This window comes from Hyperoodon ampullatus (assembly GCF_949752795.1).
Source record: "Hyperoodon ampullatus genome assembly, chromosome: X".
NCBI classification, from domain to species: domain Eukaryota; kingdom Metazoa; phylum Chordata; class Mammalia; order Artiodactyla; family Ziphiidae; genus Hyperoodon; species Hyperoodon ampullatus.
Genome location: NC_136913.1, coordinates 64,059,113 through 64,080,357, shown reverse-complemented (window position 1 = coordinate 64,080,357; position 21,245 = coordinate 64,059,113). Strand labels below are relative to the sequence as shown.

The 21,245-nt window shown below is 38.5% G+C and overlaps 1 protein-coding gene across 3 annotated transcripts in view; it reads left to right on the top strand.

The window, feature by feature from the left end:
* Window positions 1-2,585: 2,585 nt before the first annotated feature.
* Window positions 2,586-21,245, top strand: part of ABCB7 (ATP binding cassette subfamily B member 7) — a gene marked incomplete at both ends in the record, with an annotated part of 147,162 nt that continues 128,502 nt past the window's right edge. For all 3 annotated transcript variants that reach the window (XM_079727705.1, XM_079727706.1, XM_079727704.1), the window contains one exon: window positions 2,586-2,753. In XM_079727705.1, the coding sequence (XP_079583831.1) occupies window positions 2,586-2,753 (168 nt within the window). The remainder of the gene's footprint in view (window positions 2,754-21,245) is intronic.

Here is a 21,245-nt window from a genome sequence, read left to right as displayed (position 1 = left end):
CCGTCCAAGACGTCACAACTGTTGTTCCATGCCAATAATGCCTGTAGGTGATTCTAATGAAACTCCTCAAAACTCCTGAGAAATCATCTGTAGGGTCAGATGTTTCAGAATTCTGAGAGCTCGCCTGATTTAAAATCTTATAATTCTATATGGCCGGTAGAGACTTCCAATTAAATCTTGTATCTGAGTGCGGGTAACATCTTTAGTGTAAAGAACAGTGGAATAGCAGCCAGAATACCATGGTTCTAGTTCTGACTCTGTCACCACATGGACCTTGGCTCTTCGAACATGAGCCAAATAAGGAACAAGGAATACACCCAAAACGCTGTGATTAAGATCCAGCAAGATAATGTGTGTGAGTGTTTCTGAAAGTATAAAAATTTAAGATATTATTTTGTCGCATTATATCTGATAGTCTCTCACAAAATATATATTGTATAGGTTCCTACATTAAAAAAAATTATTTTGTCTGCCCTGTGCAGCATTTGGGATCTTAATTCCCCGACCAGGGATTGAACCCGTGCCCCCTGAAGTGGAAGCATGGAGCCCTAACCACTGGACTGCCAGGGAACTCCCAGGCTCCTACATTAAAAACAAATTAGAGCATTAGTGGACAATACTTTACCTGGGTAGAAAGATTCAGTGGCAATACTCAGCCCTAATAGAAATCATTGGTAGAGTCTAGGGTTTCTCTAGTGTAAAGTGTGATAATACAGAATAGATGCTGAGTAAATATTTACTGATGATGATATAGGTAGGCATTAATGAAAGAGACCATTATTGATTTGTCAACTAGACAATAATAAGCCAGAAACATCCAATCAATCACTAAGTTCTGTCAATTCTATCTCCATAATATCTCTGGAATTGATCTACTGCCATTGCTACTGCCAGGTTCAGGCCTTTATTTTATGACTATGGCATTAAATTCATGACTCCAATCTGAACTCCCTCCAGTCCAACCTTACTACTTAAGCCAGAGTGGTTTAATGAACATACAGATCTGATCATGTTACTTTCATGATTAAAACTATTCACTTGGTACAGAATCAAGCATTAACTTCTTAAAATGAAATACAAGCCCCTTCACCATCAGGCCTCTGCTCACCCAGGCTCATCTCTTCTCTGCCATACACTCCCTAGACTCCCGAACCTGGAAATATTTTCTTTCGACTTCTTGCTGTTAAAAATGCCATTTCCTTCACATGGAACTCCCTTCAACTGGAAACATTATTCTTCTGTAAATAATTCCTTTCAAGCATCCTCTTACCCTGGAAACCTGGGGTGTAATATGAATCCTGAAACAAAGTAAAGCTAACTGCATGGGCCATGCATATCCTTTGTCTTCATCAGACTTATCATTAGTCCATGGTGCCTCTACATAAGGAGTTAATAATTATTTCCCTGTCTTGTGTGAAAGTTTGAGAACGCAGCAATGAACAGAAATTGCAAACGCATTACTGTCGCCAGGGCTTCAGGTTACATTTACACTTGGAAATGTAGTTTCCTAGATAACTGTAAACATATTTCAACATTATTTTGTTGGATGAGAGTGGTGACAAAAGAATATAAACCTGTCTTTAAACATGGACTTCTCTGCATACATTTTCATTTTACGGTCCTTCAGCGAATCCAGCTGTTTTGCAATAATTAGATGCTGCAGAAACCAAAGGGAAGAGGTAGAAAGGCAAATTAGCAGAGTAAAGGGGTGTGTGTGTGTGTTTAAAACTCTTCCAAGAGCAAAAGACCAAAGGAAAACTGCTCCAAAGTTTGTGCAAAAAAGAACAATCAGCCAAATGAAAGCACTTACAACACAGCAAGTGACTCTCACAGGCAGTGAATCTCACAGATGAAGCCTTCTTCCTGGGGAAATCAATATCTGTAGTTTAATCTGCCCTAAGCGTTAGTACACAGGAGAGTGATAATATTCACAGGGAAAATGGAGAGAGTGGATTTTGGCACTGAGTTGGAGGCGGCAGGAGAAGAGTGAAATGATTGACAAGATAGGGTTGCCAGATTTAGCAAATGCAATATTTGGGACATAATTATACTAAGAAATGATTCATTGTTTATCTGAAATTCAAATTTAACTGTGCATCCTGTGTTTTACCTGACAAATCTAGGAAAAGAGAGAAAGACAATGTTACTCCGTTATTCCCTGCTGTGTAAATAGATAGCTAGTGGGAAGCAGCCGCATAGCACAGGGAGATCAGCTCGGTGCTTTGTGACCACCTAGAAGGGTGGGATAGGGAGGGTGGGAGGGAGGGAGACGCAAGAGGGAAGAGATATGGGGATATATGTACATGTATAACTAATTAACTTTGTTATAAAGCAGAAACTAACACACCATTGTAAAGCAATTATACTCCAATAAAGATGTTAAAAACAAAACAAAACAATAAAAACACTCAAAGACCAGCCCTAGAAGAAAAAATGCGGTCGCGCTAATGCGCCCGAATCTTCAGAGAGAAGCTATTTCCGCTCTCCTCCAGGGAGGAGGGTGGGGTGAGGAGGATTAAGGTAGCGAGTTCGGACCGCCAGCGTCCCACAATCCTCTGCTCTCGGTTCCTCTCTCCTCGCTCAAGATGGCGCTGCTCGCGATACCTTCCTGGAGCTGGGCAGCTGCGGCGGTTGCTTTCGAAAAGCGTCGGCACGCCGTGATACCGATACGGCCCCTAGTCTCTGTTTGGGGCCCAGGTCCGCAATGGAGGTCACGTCAGCTCGGCGGCTCGGGAACTGCTGGAATTTCCCAGGTGAGATGCCGTTCACTTGGAAGTGTAGCGTGAAGGACAAGGGGACCTATAGGGAAAAGGTTGCCCTTGTGTCTTCAGGTCAGAGCCAGTACATAGAAGAAAGGTTGTCAGGGCTAACTTGGAGCAGCAGTAAGTGAAGGAAGTTAGGGTTGGGAATTTGAGGAAGGGGTGAAGAAAATCTTTGAGGTACAGTAAATGGGAACGGGACGGAAGGTCCCGGGCAGAGGGCACCTGGAGCGCTGGTGACTCTCGCAGGATTTACAGTTTTTTTCTCTTAGTTTAGGAGGCAGGGTAGACACCATTCCCATACTGCTTACTTTTCTAAATGCTAGGAGAACTGGGCTACTTTCCAAAGTTAGTAATGGCATTTGGGACCAGTTTGCCAATGGTTAAGATTTTACTCAGTCGGAATTAGCAACTTGGAGGGCATTGGAAGAAACAAGCTGCCTGTTAACAAGCGGCAAATTGAGTTAGCACCAGTTAGCTTCCTTGCTGACAGCGCTCCTTGATAGGCCCAAACCGTAATTATCTATGTCTCCAAAACAGACCGCCCTAAATTCACATGTAAACACGATTATCCCTTGATCTGAAAAACAGTGTTCTTTTGTGTACACAGGTCTCTTTGGAAGCCATAAGGCTACTTGTCTTTAATGAATGTAGCTTTGGCTACAGTGCATCTTAGTATTTGTGTTCATTATTATCTCTCACTTAAGAATACTGTTTTATTGTTATTTGTATTCGTACTTAAGTATATCTTTTTATTGCCTATAATTGACAAAAAGCTTAATTGGCACCCCTTGTTCATCTGTATCGCTAAAGTGTTGTCAGCTTCATATGAGAAACAACCTCTCAAATTTTGATTTTTTGTCAACAAATGTTTAATGTCTGCTATCTACATAGTGCTATGCTAGGTAATGCAGTACCAAGAGAAACACAGTAATATCTTCAAGCTGGACAATTTAGTTAATGAGATTGGATCTATGCATTACAAGAATAACTAAAAAACAGCGTAATAGATTAAATATCAAATGAATAGTATGAATAATAAGGGCTGTAGGCATCCAGAGGAAATAGCGATAATTAAGAACTAGATTATAGAGAGGATCTCATGCTGGCAATAGAACTGGGGAGAACATTCCAAGCAGGGAGTATGACACTAGGCATGTGGAATGCTGAAGGAATTATATCCATATGTTCATTCCGTAATTATTGAACATCTTTACATCAGTGAACAGTACAAAATATACACCCTGTCCTTAAAGGGTTTAAAATCTAGTAGGGGAAATCGATAAATAAACAGGCAATTAATACAGTAGTGCAGTGATGGGGGAGGTACAAAGTACTGGAAGAATATACATGAGAGGCATCAAGACTAATCTTGAGGTGGAGAAAATTGACTTGAGTAACTGATATGTAAACCAAGACCTGAAAAATTAGAAGTTAGCTAAAGAGGAAATAGGATGTACAAAGGCCCACAGGTAAGAGAGAGCATGAAACTTTTGTAGAACTGCTTATAGTTTAGACTAGTGAGGATTTCATGATAGGAGATGGCAGATTAGGGTAGAGAAGCAAATCCAGATCCTTTTATTAAGGTTTTTTAAAAGCACTTTGTAGTTGAAATTTGTAACATGTGATCTCTTGGGAGCCAGTCTTATTCTGTAGTCCTCTAATAAGCCAGATGAAGTTAAAATAAAATTTGAAGGAAATCCAAAAAAGAGGGGATGTATGTATATGTATAGCTGATTCACTTTGCTGTACAGTAGAAACTAAAACAACATTGTAAAGCAACTATACTCCAGTAAAAATTAATTTAAAACAAGATAAAATTTGTAGGACTTTCAGGCTCGAAGAATGAGAGGGAAGGAGACGTCATTAGGAGATTCAGTGGAGGTGATGACAATAAAAAGTTAGCTTTCTCTCTTTACATGAACACTATCTCCACAATTTCCTTCACTCTCTCCTACATATCCTGCCATTTCTTTGGTTACCATTTCTGAAGTATGAAAAACAAGGAAAGGATGTTACCTTTGTTTTCTACTTCTTAAAGACATGCAACTCTTTCCTCTTTTTTAAAAATGTTGATTTAACAGGGAGATTAAGGAATGATTATAAGGCTTTTAAAGTAGAACCTGGTACAACCTGAGGCAAATTTTCAGATTAATTAGTTACTTGTGGTTAAGATTACAAAATAAATAATGAATGCATACTTTCAGGACAGTCATTAGTATTTATAGCATATTTTAGAGCTGAAAGGAACCTTAGTGCAGTGTTATGAAATCACGTTAGTGGGTTGGATCAGCACTTTGTTTTAGATGAAATTTAGTAGAATAGGAAAGAAAATATCAATGCTTTATATGTATTAAGGGAAGTATTGTTTTACGAATACATGTATATACATTACCATGTGTATGCGGTTACTGGAATGCATTGTGAAATGTGTTTTTCACACAGGATTTTGCCCTAGAGCTATGCTGTGCAATGTGGTAGTCACTAGCTTCCTGTGACTGTTTAAATTTACATTAAATTAAAAATTTAATTCCTCAGTTGCATTAGTCACATTTTAAGGGCTGGATAGCCATATAGGTGTGGAACATTTCCATCATTGCAGAAATTTCTATTGAACACTACTACTTTAGAAAAGATCAGGGACTTCCCTGGTGGCACAGTGGTTAAGAATCCACCTGCCAATGCCAGGGACACGGATTCCATCCCTGGTCCGGGAAGACCCCACATGACACGGAGCAACTAAGCCTGTGCGCCACAACTACTGAGCCTGCACTCTAGAGCCCGTGAGCCACAACTACTGAAGCCCGCCCGCCTAGAGCCCATGCTCTGCAGCAAGAGAAGCCACCGCCGTGAGAAGCTCGCGCACTGCATCGAAGAGTAGGCCCCACTCGCCGCAACTAGAGAAAGCCCACGCGCAGCAACAAAGGTCCAAAGCAGCCCCCCAAAAAATAAATAAATAATAAATAAATAAAAATAAAGTACTCCACAAAGTTTTTTTTTTTTAAAGATCATATCCAGCCCTTCTAATTTTGCAGATGAGGAGAGTAAGTTCTAGTATAGATAAATGACAGCCATTAAGGCCATTCATTTGTTTATTGCCTTCTGTGTGTTAGATATTTATATAAGGGTAATTAAGACTGTGACAGACCCTAATCATACAGTGAATGTTTGTTGAATTCTAAAGATACTTATCTAATAATTACTAGACCACTATTCATAGAGGGAAACACCTAAAACAGTTTTTTCTTAAAATGGGAAGATTTCATATGATAAGACATAAATTGTAATGATTATTATATAGTTGCCTCTCTACTATACTAATTAATATTGAAAGGACTTATGAATTTTGAATGATAGAATTTTGGATTTATTTCATTAATATTGATATGGTAGAAACTGAGGCATCATATACTTAATCCATAGTGCCTTTTTTATCTATGTTTAACAAGTCCTTGACTCTTGATCCTGACACTGGTCATATATTTTCTTCATTTTTTATATTTAAATTCTGGACATTTTACATAAATGGAATCATATAATATTTGGTCTTGAGTCTGGCTTCTTTCACTTAGCATTATGTTTTCAAGGTTCATGCATGTTATGGCATGCATTAAATACCTAATTCCTTTTTATGGCTGAATAATATTCGATGTTATGGATGTAAAAGATTATCTTTATGTGTTCATCAGTTGATAGACATTCAGGTTGTTTCCATATTTTGGCTATTATGAATAATGCTGCTATAAACATTCATGTACAAGTTTTATATGGACATGAGTTTTCATTTCCCTTGGGTGTATACCTAAGAGTAGAATTGTTGTGTCATATGGTAATTCTGTTTAGTTCTTTAAGGAACTGCCAGACTGGTTTTCAAAGTGACTACAACATTTTACATTAGTATTAGAAGTATACAGGGTTCCAGTTTCTCCATATCCTAGCTAATTGTTGTTATCTGACTTTTTTTAGTCTAGCCATCTTGGTGGGTGTGAAGTCATGTATCCTTGTGGTTTTGATTTGTATTTCCTTGATGACTAAAGACGTTGAGCATCTATCCATGTGCTTATTGCCCATTTGTATATATTCTTTGGAGAAATGTCAGTTCAGATCCTTTGCCCAATTTTTAATTAGATTATTGGTCTTTTTATTTTTGAGATATGAGTCTTTATTCTAGATTCAAGTCCCTTATATATATGATTTGCAAATATTTTCTCCCATTTTGTGGGTTGTCTTTTTCTTTCTTGATAGTGTCCTTTGAAGCACAAAAATTTTTCATTTTGTTGAAGTCAAGTTTATTTATTTTTTCTCTTTTGTTGGTCATACTTTTGGTGTTATAGCTAAAAATCCATTGCCATATCTGAGGTCATGAAGATTTACCCTTATGTTTTCTTCTAAGAATTTTATAACTTAATTCTAGTGAGATATAGAAACATTACTTTTGCATAGTTCTAGTTCCTTACCCTGCATTGTTGTTTTACTTTTATAGATATTACATCTATAAATGTTAAAATCCTAACAATATATTGTCATAATTATGACTTTATATAATTTTATGACTTTTAAAGAGGCTGAGAGAAGAAAGGAGGGTAAGTAAATATTTATGGCTTTTTTATATTAACCTTCATATTTATCATTTCTGGTTCTCTTCATTTGTGCTCTTGTGTTTGAGTTACCATCTGGAGTCATTTCCTTATCCCAATATAGCTGTGCTCCCATCCATCCATCTCCTTTGTGCTGTTATTGGCAAGTATACTACATCTCTATATGTTATAGGCTTAATCATACATTATATAAATATTACTTTATACAATTGCTTTTTTTTTTTTTTTTTTTGCGGTACGCAGGCCTCTCACTGTTGTGGCCTCTCCTGTTGCGGAGCACAGGCTCCGGACGCGCAGGTTTAGCGGCCATAGCTTACAGGCCTAGCCGCTCTGTGGCATGTGGGATTTTCCCGGACCGGGGCATGAACCCCTGTCCCCTGCATCGGCAGGCGGACTCTCAACCACTGCACCACCAGGGAAGCCCTATACAATTGCTTTTGAAATTAGTACAAAGAAGAAAGTAGAAAAGTATGCATTTATACAGTCTTTTATAATAACACAATTACCTTTTGCTCTTGTTTTTTTGTGTGTGTGGATTTGAATTACAGTCTGAGGTCACTTGCTTTCAGGCTAAAGAACTTACATTAGTATTTCTTGTAAGGTAGTTTGGCTAGTAACAGATTCTCTCAATTTTTGTTTGTCTGGGAATGTCTTTATTTTGCCTTTATTTTTGAACAACAGCTTTCCTGGATATAGGATTCTTCCTTGGCAGTTTTTTCTTTGAGCCCTTTGAATATGGTATCCTACTGGCTTACAACCTGTACTAGTTTCTGCTAAGGAATTAGCTGTTAGTTTTATTGGGGATCTCTTATTAGTGAGGGGTCTTTTTTCTCTTGTTAGTTTCAAGATTTTCCCCTTGTTTTTGGCTTTCAGTATTTTTACTATAATGTGTCTGTGGATCTCTTTGCATGTTTCCTATTTGGAATTTGTTGAGCTTCCTGGATGGGTAAATGTTTTTTCTTTTTAATAAGCTTTGGAGGCTTTCAGCCATTATTTCATTGAGCAGGTTTTCTTCCCCTTTATCTCTCTCCTTTCTTTCTGGTACAGTCATTATATATACATATACATATACATATATATATATATATATATATATATATATATATATGCACTTAATAATGTCCTACATTTCTCTGAGAATCTGTTTATTTTTTTTCACTCTTTTTAAATCTCTGTTCTTCATATTGCATGATTTCTATTGCTCATCTTTTTTTTTTTTTTTTTTTTTTTTGGTATGCGGGCCTCTCACTGTTGTGGCCTCTACCGTTGCGGAGAACAGGCTCCGGACGTGCAGGCTCAGCGGCCATGGCTCACGGGCCCAGCTGCTCCATGGCATGTGGGATCCTCCCGGACTGGGGCACGAACCCGTGTCCCCTGCATTGGCAGGCGGACTCTCAACCACTGCGCCACCAGGGAAGCGCTCTATTGCTCATCTATGAGTTCATTAATTCTTTGTTCTGTCAGTTCACATCTACTGTTGAGCACCTGTACTTAATTTTTCATTTCAGTTATTGTAATTTTCAACTCTAGGATTTCCATTTGGTTCTTTTTTTTATAATTCCTATACATATCAATACATTCCTATTGATACTATACCTGTGATGTGACATTGTCATCACACCTTCCTTTATTTCTTTTTTTTTTGCTGAATTTTTTTTTTTTTTTTTTTTTTTTTTTTTTTTTGCGGTAAGTGGGCCTCTCACTGTTGTGGCCTCTCCTGTTGCGGAGCACAGGCTCCGGACGCGCAGGCTCAGTGGCCATGGCTCACGAGCCTAGCCACTCCGTGGCATGTGGGATCTTACCAGACTGGGGCACAAACCCCTGTCCCCTGCATCAGCAGGCGGACTCTCAACCACTGTGCCACCAGGGAAGCCCTTGTTGAATTTTTGAATTTTATTTTTTTATACAGCAGGTTCTTATTAGTCATCCATTTTATACACATCAGTGTATACATGTCAATCCCAATTTCCCAGTTCATCACACCACCACCCCCACCCGCCGCTGCTTTCCCCCCTTGGTGTCCATATGTTTGTTCTCTACATCTGTGTCTCAATTTCTGCCCTGCAGACTGGTTCATCTGTACCATTTTTCTAGGTTCCACATATATGCATTAATATGCGATATTTGTTTTTCTTTTTCTGACTTACTTCACTCTGTATGAGAGTCTCTAGATTCATCCATATCTCTACAAATGACCCAATTTCGTTCCTTCTTATGGCTGAGTAATATTCCATTGTATATATGTACCACATCTTCTTTACCATTCGTCTGTCGATGGGCATTTAAGTTGCTTCCATGGCCTGGCTATTGTAAATAGTGCTGCAATGAACACTGTGGTACATGACTCCTCTTGACTTATGGTTTTCTCAGTGTATATTCCCAGTAGTGGGATTGCTGGGTCATATGGTAATTCTATTTTTAGATTTTTAAGGAACCTCCATACTGTTCATCATAGTGGCTGTATCAATTTACATTCCCACCAGCAGTGCAAGAGGGTTCCCTTTTCTCCACACCCTATCCAGCATTTGTTGTTTGTAGATTTTCTGATGATGTCCATTCTAACTGGTGTGAGGTGATACCTCATTGTAGTTTAGATATGCATTTCTCTAAAAATTAGTGATGTTGAGCAGCTTTTTATGTGCTTCTTGGCCATCTGTATGTTCTCTTTGGAGAAATGTATATTTAGGTCTTCTGCCCATTTAATGATTGGGTTGTTTGTTTTTTTAATATTGAGCTGCATGAACTGTTTATACATTTTGGAGATTAATCCTTTGTCCACTGATTTGTTTGAAAATATTTTTTACCATTCTGAGGGTTGTCTTTTCGTCTTGTTTGTAGTTTCCTTTGCTTTACAAAAGCTTTTAAGTTTCATTAGGTCCCATTTGTTTATTTTTGTTTTTATTTCCATTACTCCAGGAGGTGGATCAAAAAAGATCTTGCTGTGATTTATGTCAAAGAGTGTTCTTCCTATGTTTTCCTCTAAGAGTTTTATAGTGTCCAGTCTTACATTTAGGTCTCTAATCCATTTTGAGTTTATTTTGTGTATGGTGTTAGGGAATGTTCTAATTTCATTCCTTTACAAGTAGCTGTCCCGTTTTCCCAGCACCACTTATTGAAGAGACTGTCTTTTCTCCATTGTATATCCTTGCTTCCTTTGTCATAGATTAGTTGGCCGTAGGTGTGTGGGTTTATCTCTGGGCTTTCTATTGTGTTCCATTGATCTATGTTTCTGTTTTTGTGCCAGTACCATATTGTCTTGATTACTGTAGCTTTGTAATGTAGTCTGAAATCAGGGAGTCTGATTCCTCCAGCTCCGTTTTTTTCCCTCAAGACTTCTTTGGCTGTTCGGGGTCTTTAGTGTCTCCGTACAAATTTTAAGATTTTTTGTTCTAGTTCTGTAAAAATGCCATTGGAAATTTGATAGGGGTTGCATTGAATCTGTAGATTGCTTTGGGAATTATAGTCATTTTCACAGTATTGATTCTTCCAATCCAAGAACATGGTATATCTCTCCATCTGTTGGTATCATCTTTAATTTCTTTCAACAGTGTCTTATTATAGTTTTCTGTATACAGGTCTTATGTCTCCTTAGGTAGGTTTATCCCTAGGTACTTTATTCTTTTTGTTGCAGTGGTAAATGGGAATGTTTCCCTAATTTCTCTTTCAGATTTTCCATCATTAGTGTATAGGAATGCAAGAGATTTCTTTGCATTAATTTTGTATCCTGCAACTTTACCAAATTCATTGATTAGCTCTAGTAGTTTTCTGGTGGCATCTTTAGGATTCTCTATGTATAGTATCATGTCATCTGCAGACAGTGACAGTTTTACTTCTTGTTTTCCAATTTGTATTCCTTTTATTTCCTTTTTTTCTCTGATGGCCATGGCTAGGACTTTCAAAACTGTGTTGAATAATAGTGGCGAGAGTGGACATCCTTGTGTTGTTCCTGATCTTAGAGGAAATGCTTTCAGTTTTTCACCATTGAGAATGATGTTTGCTGTGGGTTTGTCATATATGGCCTTTATTATGTTGAGGTAGGTTCCCTTTATGCCCACTCTCTCAAGAGTTTTTATCATAAATCAGTGTTGAATTTTGTCAAAAGCTTTTTCTGCATCTGTTGAGATGATCATATGATTTTTATTCTTCAATTTGTTAATATGGTTTATCACATTGATTGATTTGCGTATATTGAAGAATCCTTGTGTCCCTGGGATAAATCCCACTTGGTCATGGTGTATGATCCTTTTAATGTGTTATTGGATTCTGTTTGCTACTATTTTGTTGAGGATTTTTGCATCTATATTCATCTGTGATATTGGTCTGTAATTTTCATTTTTTTGTGGTATCTTTGGGTTTGGTATCAGGGTGATGGTGGCATCATAGAATGAGTTTGGGAGTGTTCCTTCCTCTGCAATTTTTTGGAAGAGTTTGAGAAGGGTGGGTGTTAGCTCTTCTCTAAATGTTTGATAGAATTCACCTGTGAAGCCATCTGGTCATGGACTTTTGTTTGTTGGAAGATTTTTAATAACAGTTTCAATTTCGTTACTTGTGATTGGTCTGTTCATATTTTCTGTTTCTTCCTGGTTCAGTCTGGAAGGTTATACCTTTCTAAGAATTTGTCCATTTCTTCCAGGTTGTCCATTTTATTGGCATAGAGTTGCTTGTAGTAGTCTCTTAGGATGCTTTGTAAGTCTGTGGTGTCTGTTGTAACTTCTTCTTTTTCATTTCTAATTTTATTGATTTCAGTCCTCTCCCTCTTTTTCTTGATGAGTCTGGCTAATGGTTTATCAATTTTGTTTATCTTCTCAAAGAACCAGCATTTAGTTTTATTGATTTTTGCTATTGTTTTCTTTGTTTCTATTTCATTTATTTCTGTTCTGATCTTTATGATTTCTTTCCTTCTGCTAACTTTGGGTTTTGTTTGTTCTTCTTTCTTTAGTTCCTTTAGGTGTAAGTTTAGATTGTTTATTTGAGATTTTTCTTGTTTCTTGAGGTAGGCTTGTATAGCTATAAACTTCTCTGATAAAATTGGTTTTGCTGCATCCGATAGGTTTTGGATCCTCTTGTTTTCATCATCATTTATCTCTAGGTAGTTCTTTGATTTCCTCTTTGATTTCTTCAGTGATCTCTTGGTTATTTAGTAATGTTTAGCCTCCATGTGTTTGTGTTTTTTTTTTTACGTTTTTTTCCTCTGTAATTGATTTCTAATCTCCCAGTGTTGTGGTCAGAAAACATGCTTGATGTGATTTCAATTTTCTTAAATTTACTGAGGCTTGATTGCTGACCCAAGATGTGATCTGTCCTTGAGAATGTTCCGTGCACACTGGAAAAGAAAGTGTAGTCTTCTGTTTTTGGATGGAATGTCCTATAAATATCAATTAAATTTGTCTGGTCTATTGTGTCATTTAAAGCTTGTATTTCTTTATTAATTTTCTGTTTGGATGATTTGTCCATTGGTGTATGTGAGGTGTTAAAGCCCCCCACTATTATTGTGTTACTGTCAATTTCCTCTTTTATAGCTGTTAGCAGTTGCCTTATGTATTGAGGTGCTCCTATGTTGGGTGCATATATATTTATAATTGTTATATCTTCTTCTTTGGTTGATCCTTTGATCATTATGTAGTGTCCTTCCTTGTCTCTTGTAACATTTTTTATTTTAAAGTTTCTTTTATCTGTTATGAGTATTGCTACTCCAGCTTTCTTTTGATTTCCATTTTCCTGGAATATCTTTTTCCATCCCCTCACTTTCAGTCTGTATGTGTCCCTAGGTCTGAAAAGTGTCTGTTGTAGACAGCATATATATGGGTCTGGTTTTTGTATCCATTCAGCAAGCCTGTGTGTTTTGGTTGGAGCATTTAATCCATTCACGTTTAAGGTAATTATTGATATGTATGTTCCTATTCCAATTTTCTTAACTGTTTTGGGTTTGTTTTTGTAGGTCCTTTTCTTCTCTTGTGTTTCCCACTTAGAGAAGTTTCCTTTAGCATTTGTTGTAGAGCTGGTTTGGTGGTGCTGAATTCTCTTAGCTTTTGCTTGTCTGTAAAGCTTTTGATTTCTCCATGGAATCTGAATGAGATCCCTTCCTGGTAGAGTAATCTTGGTTGTAGTTTCTTCCCTTTCATCACTTTAAGTATATCATGCCACTCCCTTCTGTTTCTGCTGAGAAATCAGCTGTTAACCTTATGGGAGTTCCCTTGTCCGTTATTTGTCATTTTTCCCTTGCTGCTTTTAATAATTTTTCTTTGTCTTCAATTTTTGCCAATTAATTACTCTATGTCTCAGTGTGTTTCTCTTTGGGTTTATCCTGTTGGGACTCTCTGCACTTCCTCGACTTGGGTGTCTGGTTCCTTTCCCATGTTAGGGAAGTTTTTGACTATAATCTCTTCAAATATTTTCTCAGTTCCTTTCTCTCTCTTTTCTCCTTCTGGGACCTGTATAATGCGAATGTTGTTGCATTTAATGTTGTCCCAGAGGTCTCTTAGGCTGTCGTCATTTCTTTTCATTCTTTTTTCTTTATTCTGTTCCGCAGCAGTGAATTCCACCATTCTGTATTCCAGGTCACTTATCCGTTCTTCTGCCTCAATTATTCTGCTGTTGATTCCTTCTAGTGCATTTTTCATTTCAGTTATTGTGTTGTACAGCTCTGCTTGTTTGTTCTTTAATTCTTCTAGTTCTTTGTTACACATTTCTTGCATCTTCTCCATCTTTGCTTCCATTCTTTTTCCGAGGTGCTGGATCATCCTCACTATCATCATTCTGAATTCTTTTTCTGGAAGTGTGCCTATCTCCACTTCATTTAGTTGCTTTTCTGGGGTTTTATCTTGTTCCTTCATCTGGTACATAGCCATGTGGCTTTTCATCTTGTCTATCTTTCTGTGAATGTGTTTTTTTCCCCCACAGGCTGCAGGATTGTAGTTCTTTTTGCTCCTGCTGTCTGCCCTCTGGTGGATGAGACTATCTAAGAGGCTTGTGCAAGTTTCCTGATGGAAGGGACTGGTTGTGGGTAGAGCTGGCTGTTGCTCTGTTGGGCAGAGCTCAGTAAAACTTTAGTGTGCTTGACTGCTGATGGGTGTGGCTGGGTTCCCTCCCTGTTGGTTGTTTGGCCTGAGGCGACCCAGCACTGGAGCCTGCCGGGCTCTTTGGTGGGGCCAATGGCGGACTCTGGGAAGGCTCCCGCCAAGGAGTACTTCCCAGAACTTCTGCTGCCAGTGTCCTTGTCCTCACAGTGAGCCACAGCCACCCCCCGCCTCTGCAGGAGACCCTCCAACACTAGCAAGTCGGTCTGCTTCAGTCTCCTGTGGGGTCACCACTCCTTACCCTGGGTCCCAATGCACACACTACTTTGTGTGTGCCCTCCAAGAGTGGAGTCTGTTTCTCCCAGTCCTGTCAAAGTCCTGCAATCAAATCCTGCTAGCCTTCAAAGTCTTATTCTCTAGGAATTCCTCCTCCTATTGCTGGACTCCCAGGTTGGGAAGCCTCACGTGGGGCTCAGAATCTTCACTCCAGTGTGGGGACTTCTGTAGTATAATGTTTTCCAGTTTGTGAGTCACCCACCCAGCAGTTATGGGATTTGATTTTATTGTGATTGTGCCCCTCCTACTGTCTCATTATGGCTTCTCCTTTGTCTTTGGATGTGGGGTATATTTTTTGGCGAGTTCCAGTGTCTTCCTGTCGATGATTGTTCAGCGGTGAGTTGTGATTCTGGTGTTCTTGCAAGAGGGAGTGAGAGCACGTCCTTCTTCTCTGCCATCTTGAACCAATCTTTTATTTCTTTAACAGGGTTTCCTTTAGTTCTTGAACATATTTATAATGACAACTTTGAAGGTTTTTTCTCTTCAGTCTGACATCTGGTCAAAACCGTAGGCAGTTTCTTTTGCCTGCTTTTTTCCTCAGTGTATAGGTTGTAGTTTCATGTTTCTTTGTGTGTCTTGCAATTTTTTGGAAACTGGACATTTTAGATAGTCCAGATAGTCCAGTAGTAACTCTAGGTACTGGTACCCTCCCTCCCAGGGCTCATTAGTGTTATTTACTTGTTTGTTTGTTTATTTAGGAACTGGCTGGATTTTAGTGCTGTCTCTCTCCACCCTCCCCTTGCTCCCCACCTCACAGTGTTAGTGCCTCTGATGTTGCCTCTTAAGCAACATAGCCTTACCAGCATAGCCTGGCATATGCCCACAGTCACCCTGAGAGGGCAGTGGTTTTGCTGAGGCGCTCTCTGTCTCTTTTCCAGTTATGCTCCAATTGTTGCTGGGAGATCAGCACTGTTTTTTCCAACAGTGCCCCGGGGCAGAAATTGTTTCACCGACTAAAGCCATCAGATTGGGGTTCCTTTGAAGTGAAAGTTGTTGAGGTCAGTGTTTGAGGTTTTTTCTGACCCTAGGCAGTCTCCTCCTGTACATTTCCCTCCTTGATTTTCTGGTTCTCTGGGGCAAACCAGCTTAAATACAGTTCAGCCTCTACGTCCAGTGATTCCACTAGTCTCCTCCTACTTGCCTTTCACCTCAACCTCTACTATATTTGAGAGTAGCCTTGGGCTTGAACTAATCCACGTCTAGTTGTATGAAGTCACTTCCTCTGGGAAGAGATTAGGAGCTATCTGCTTCAGGGCCTTCTCTCTCCAGGCAAAATCTCCCAGCCACAGCTCTGGAGCTGGGCATAGGGGACAATGGTGGCTTCTCTCTGAGTGATATCCCCACTTTAGGAGTTGAGCACTAGATGGAGTTTGAGGAGCAGTAGCCTCAGGTCTTTTTGCCTTTCCTCTCTTGGTATGCAACTACCCTCTTATGAGTCAGGGCCAGGGTGACTGGGGCTTCATTATTCTCAGTGGCATCACACCCAAGGTAGAGCCTCTGTCCCTCTAGTGGGGGTGTGTGGAAGAAGGGAGACCCTACCTCTTGGCCATGTTAGCCCAGAACTTAGCTTCAGCAACAGGTTGTTGAGGGGAAGGATGAGAAATGCTGATGTCCTGCCTTTCCCAGGAAGATAGTCTTTTGACTAGGAGCTCAGGGGGCAGAGGGAGCACTGAGAGCAGAGGGAGCTCAGGGGGCAGAGAGAGCATTGGGAGCACCAATCTCAAGTGGAGTTTCCATATGGCTGAACTGGGAGTCGGGAGGCAGGGAGTGTGTCCTGGTTCAAACACCACAGACTCTTGCCATTCTTACTGAGCTCTAATAGATTTTCTTGAGTAAATGATATTTCATTTGCTATATGCCTCCAGGACCATTTCTAGGGACTTCAAATGGTAATACTTTATAAATTTCACCAGTTTTGTTGGAGAGTGAGTGTAAGGAGCTCCTTATGTTGTCATGTTAGAAGTGGAACTCTTTTCATTTGTTTTTGACGGGTTCATGTTCTTTGGCTTACTGCGTGCAGCAAAGCAGTCTGTCCTTTCTCTTTGGTTTGTAGGAGATATTATCAGTGAGGTACTTACCTTGTATGTTCCATTTAGTAGTTCTTTTGGATAGGTACTGTTTTGTTTTCATTTGTTGGCTCTGACATCATGGACAAAGGATGGGAACTTTAATTTCTTCCAGTAGTGTGTAAGTTCCCTCTTCCTACCCTCCCACTGGTGACTAGCTGCTGATAATTAACAAAGTAGATAAAAGTTAAGAGACTTCTGGCCTTCATAATAACTGAAGTGGGAATATAATAACACTAGGGAAATAATCCTCCTACTCTGCTTTTTAGAGATCCTAAAGTTTTAAGATTTAAGTTTCATAACATAAGATGCATGTCAAGAAATTACAGTGAATACTGAGGAGACACAAAATGTAATAAGATAATGAAAAACAACTTAACAGGAAAAAATTAAGGATGTTTTCAAGTGGATTATTTTTCATGGAACTGAAGAGGGTGAGAGGTGATTCAGTTATGTTTAAAGTATCTGAAGGATAATTATTTTTTAAAAAATTAAAAGCTGTCCTTGTAATAGTTCAGTGATACCTGAACGTACCTGGAATATTAGTTTATAATACAGAAATATAGACTTCAGTTGAAGGAAGAGGGATTTCATGTGCATATTAGAAGAAATTCCTTAAATTAATAATCCTTTTATTGGGATAACAAAACAACTTTATAAATGATGTTCTAAGAGGCAGAATAAATAACCATTAATCATAACTTAAATAGATATCTTCTTAAAGATAGAACTGACTTAAATTTATATCCTTCAGGATCACAACTCACTTTATTTTTTAAAACATTTTATTTATTTATTTATTTAGGCTGTGCTGGGTCTTAGTTGCAGTGTGTAGGATCTTCATTGTGGCATGTGGACTCTTAGTTGCGGCATGTGAACTCTTTAGTTGTGGCATGCATACGGGATCTAGTTCCCCGACCAGGGATCGAACCCGGGCCCCCTTCATTGGGAGCGTGGAGTCTTATCCACTGGACCACCAGGCAAGTCCCCACAGCTCACTTTAAAGAGGATAATCTAGCAGAAAGAATATTGGTAAACCAACAATCAGAAGAGTTGGATTCTAGTTTTGGCTTTTGTGTTAGAAGACACTAGAACAAATCATTAGGCAATAATTTGCTATCATTAGAAGAATATAAGCTATTAGGAAGCAGTCAGCTTGGTTTTGAGAAGAATAAGACATACCAAACCAATTCAGTTCTTCATATAAGAGAGTGACAGTGTACTCAGATGTACAGTTGACCTTGATTTCATTAAGGCTCAATTCCTGTCCCTTGTATCATTCTCTCTCAACAAGCCAGGAAGGAATGATATTGCATATATTAAGGAGTCTTGAGGTACTGGAGAAAATACAGACAATTTGAAGGATTTTGATTTCTAAATATTGAAGAGAATAAACAACTGGTGTACAAAGGACATAACATGGCGCGGTGGAATGAACGTTGGACCAGGACACCTGACCATTTGAGCTCTGTTTCTACTCTAATTATCTTGGACAGATCACTTGTTCCTTTGGACCTCAGTTTCTGTAAAATAAGATTCAGCTACTTGATCTTTAAGGTTTCTTCCACTTCTGTAGTTTCCTGACTTTGATCTGTTGGGACTAGCCCTTTGAATATATACTATTGGGTTGGCCAAAAAGTTCGTTTGGGATTTTCCAGATGTTTCAAAAATGCTGAGCGAACTTTTTGGCCAACCCAATACCTCTAGTTTGAGAGCCTAGTTTATTACTGGTAGTGGTTTGCCAGGAGCAACATAGGATACATTTCAGTTCACATGAATTTTTTTAAAAAACATTTATTTATTTGGCTACACCAGGTCCCAGTTGTGACATGCGGGATCTTCAGTTGCAGCATGCAGGATCTTTAGTTGTAGCATGCAGGCTCCTAGCTGCAGCATGCAGGATCCAGTTCGCTGACCAGGGATCGAACCCGGGCCCCCTGCATTGGGAGCACAGAGTCTCAACCACTGGACCACCAGGGAAGTCCCACATGAATTTTTAATGGAGCAAATTTGTATTGTTGTCTCTTATACTACTTATTGATCTTAGTGTAGGAGTAGAAGAACTGAGATTGATGGTGAGTTTAGTATTTGCTAGTGTTGGGGAGATGGAATTAGAGTGGAGGAAATGTAAGCTAGGTTCTAAAATCATCTAGGAAGGTAGAAAAGATTCTAAGGAGGTGGTGGAGAGTAGTGGCATTACTATAAAATTTTTTATAAATTAAAGATGAAGCTTACATGGGCTATAAATGGTAAGGAATGGAAATAAAAAGGTCTTAGAAACTTTTTACGTCTAAAGGTCTTCTGCCACTTGCAGAAGTGGCACTGGGGATTGAGAAGAGGAATTCAGAGGGCCCCTCATTCAGAAATGGTTGAATAAATAACATTCTCTAAACCATTGACATATTGATTTGAGTTGGTTATTGAGATTAATAGGAGGGGGAGAAAAGTTCATAATAGTGGTTCTAAACTTTCATTTCATTTAGAACAATAGGCCCTTTGAGAATCTGATAAAAGCTATGAACTTTCCCCCTAGAAAAATGCACATACACATATGCTTCATTTTGCATGCAATATCAGGGGTATCAGAGAATCCCCGATAAATATTGCAGGCTGGTGGGTTTCTAATGTAGATTCTAAGTAGCCAGTGGCAGAGTAAAGGGCCCTTGTCACTGGGCAGTGGGGGTCGAAATGGAACAGAAACCTGTTTTGCTCATATCAAACTTTTTATTAAATGCAAAATGCAGTAATACATCAATATTCAATGTTGTGATGTTAAAGTTGTTGGTTTTTCAAAGGAGTGTGTACTTTCCATGTTGTAAAATATACAGTAGAGGCGAAATTGCCTGTTCTGTATGTGATTCTTATAGTTTTCCTTTTTTATTTTATTTATACATTTCTCTTTAATTGTATAAAATCACATCTAATAAACATGAGAAAAATACCCACAATCTCACCTCTTAAATAATTTTCCATTTTCCCCCTGAATTTCAGTTCTTATATGTACATAATTTTTACGTTGCTGAGATAATTTTAAATCCTGTTTCTTTTTACTTATAAGCATTCTTTTACTTAGTACTCAGTCTTTACCAAAATTAGGTCTTTTAATTATTTAATATTTTAGTAATTTTAATAGGTATATATTTAGCTGCCTGCAAAAGGACATTTTTGTTGTTTTGATTTTTTTCTTTCTGTTTTTAAAATCTCTCTCCCTAAAGTCCTCATTTGTGCTCTTGACACTCTTGTAAAGTTTGTCACTAGTGAGTAAATAAACTTTTCAGATCTTTTATTATGTCGTTTGATCTTTACAGTAGCCCTGTGAGGTAGGTGAACATTTCATTGTAGTAGCAATGGCCTATTCTGTCCTTTTCAGTCCCTCAACTTCTGCCCTAGTTTTAGGCCCTTGTAACTTTACGCATGACTTTTCTCACTGCCTCAGGCATTCACCCTTCCAACCCATCCCACACAAAACATCCAGATTATTCTTCCTAAAGCATAACTCTGATAAGTATGACTTTCCTGCTTGTGGACTTCAGTGGTCTCTACACCTTAGCCTGCCGTTCAAGGCCCTAAAGGATTTTCACTTAACTAGCTTGCTAGCCATATTATTAACTATTTCTCTATAAATTCCCTGCCCCTTCAGCTACCCTGGATTGCTCCCTGTTCCTTGGACATTGTGCTTTTTTGTTTTTGTTTCTTCATTTATACCATACACTCTGTCTGGAATGTCCTCTCTCTAACTCCTTTCTGTTTTTCAAATCTTAGCTCAAGGGCCAATTTATGTCACAGAACTGTTCCTTATAAGCTTATAAGACACTGATTTCTTCCTCCTCTGAATTCCTATAATACCTTTTTCTACAAGTACAGTTATCATGTGTCTTGTGGAGGAGGTAAGATTTTATGCACCTAAAAGGCAGATACATTCCAGTCATCTTTTTTATCTTCCGCATAGCTGGGCATGGTATCTCACATGTAGCAGACACTCAGAAAATATTTATAAAATGAGTGATTAAACCCTATAATCAAATCAAAACAAAGTCTAACATAAGAATAAATAATGTTTGCTTTTGTACTATACATTTGCAATAGAAGGCTCACTTTCTACATAAAGTGTATATTTCAGCAAAATCATAATCAGATTGTGGAATTATTAAACTTGAGGGTAACCTCTTAAGTTTGTGCATTGCATTTCTGTCACTAGGTGGTACTATGGTGGGGTAGTGTCACTGAATGTCAGTTTTTGCTCAATAACCAAAGCATATATGCTTTTAAAATTTTTGAGTTACTTTATTAGTAGGCAACCTTTGCTTAAAATATGACTTATAAGATGGAGTTCTTTGAGGAATAAGATATATAAAATTTTAGTCCTTGTAGCAATTTTAACTGCAGGCTGTATTTTGGCTTATTTATTAGTTCTCTGATTAAGTTTTCTTTACCACATCCAGAGGTGAAAGAGGTGTTAGAGTGGAGAAA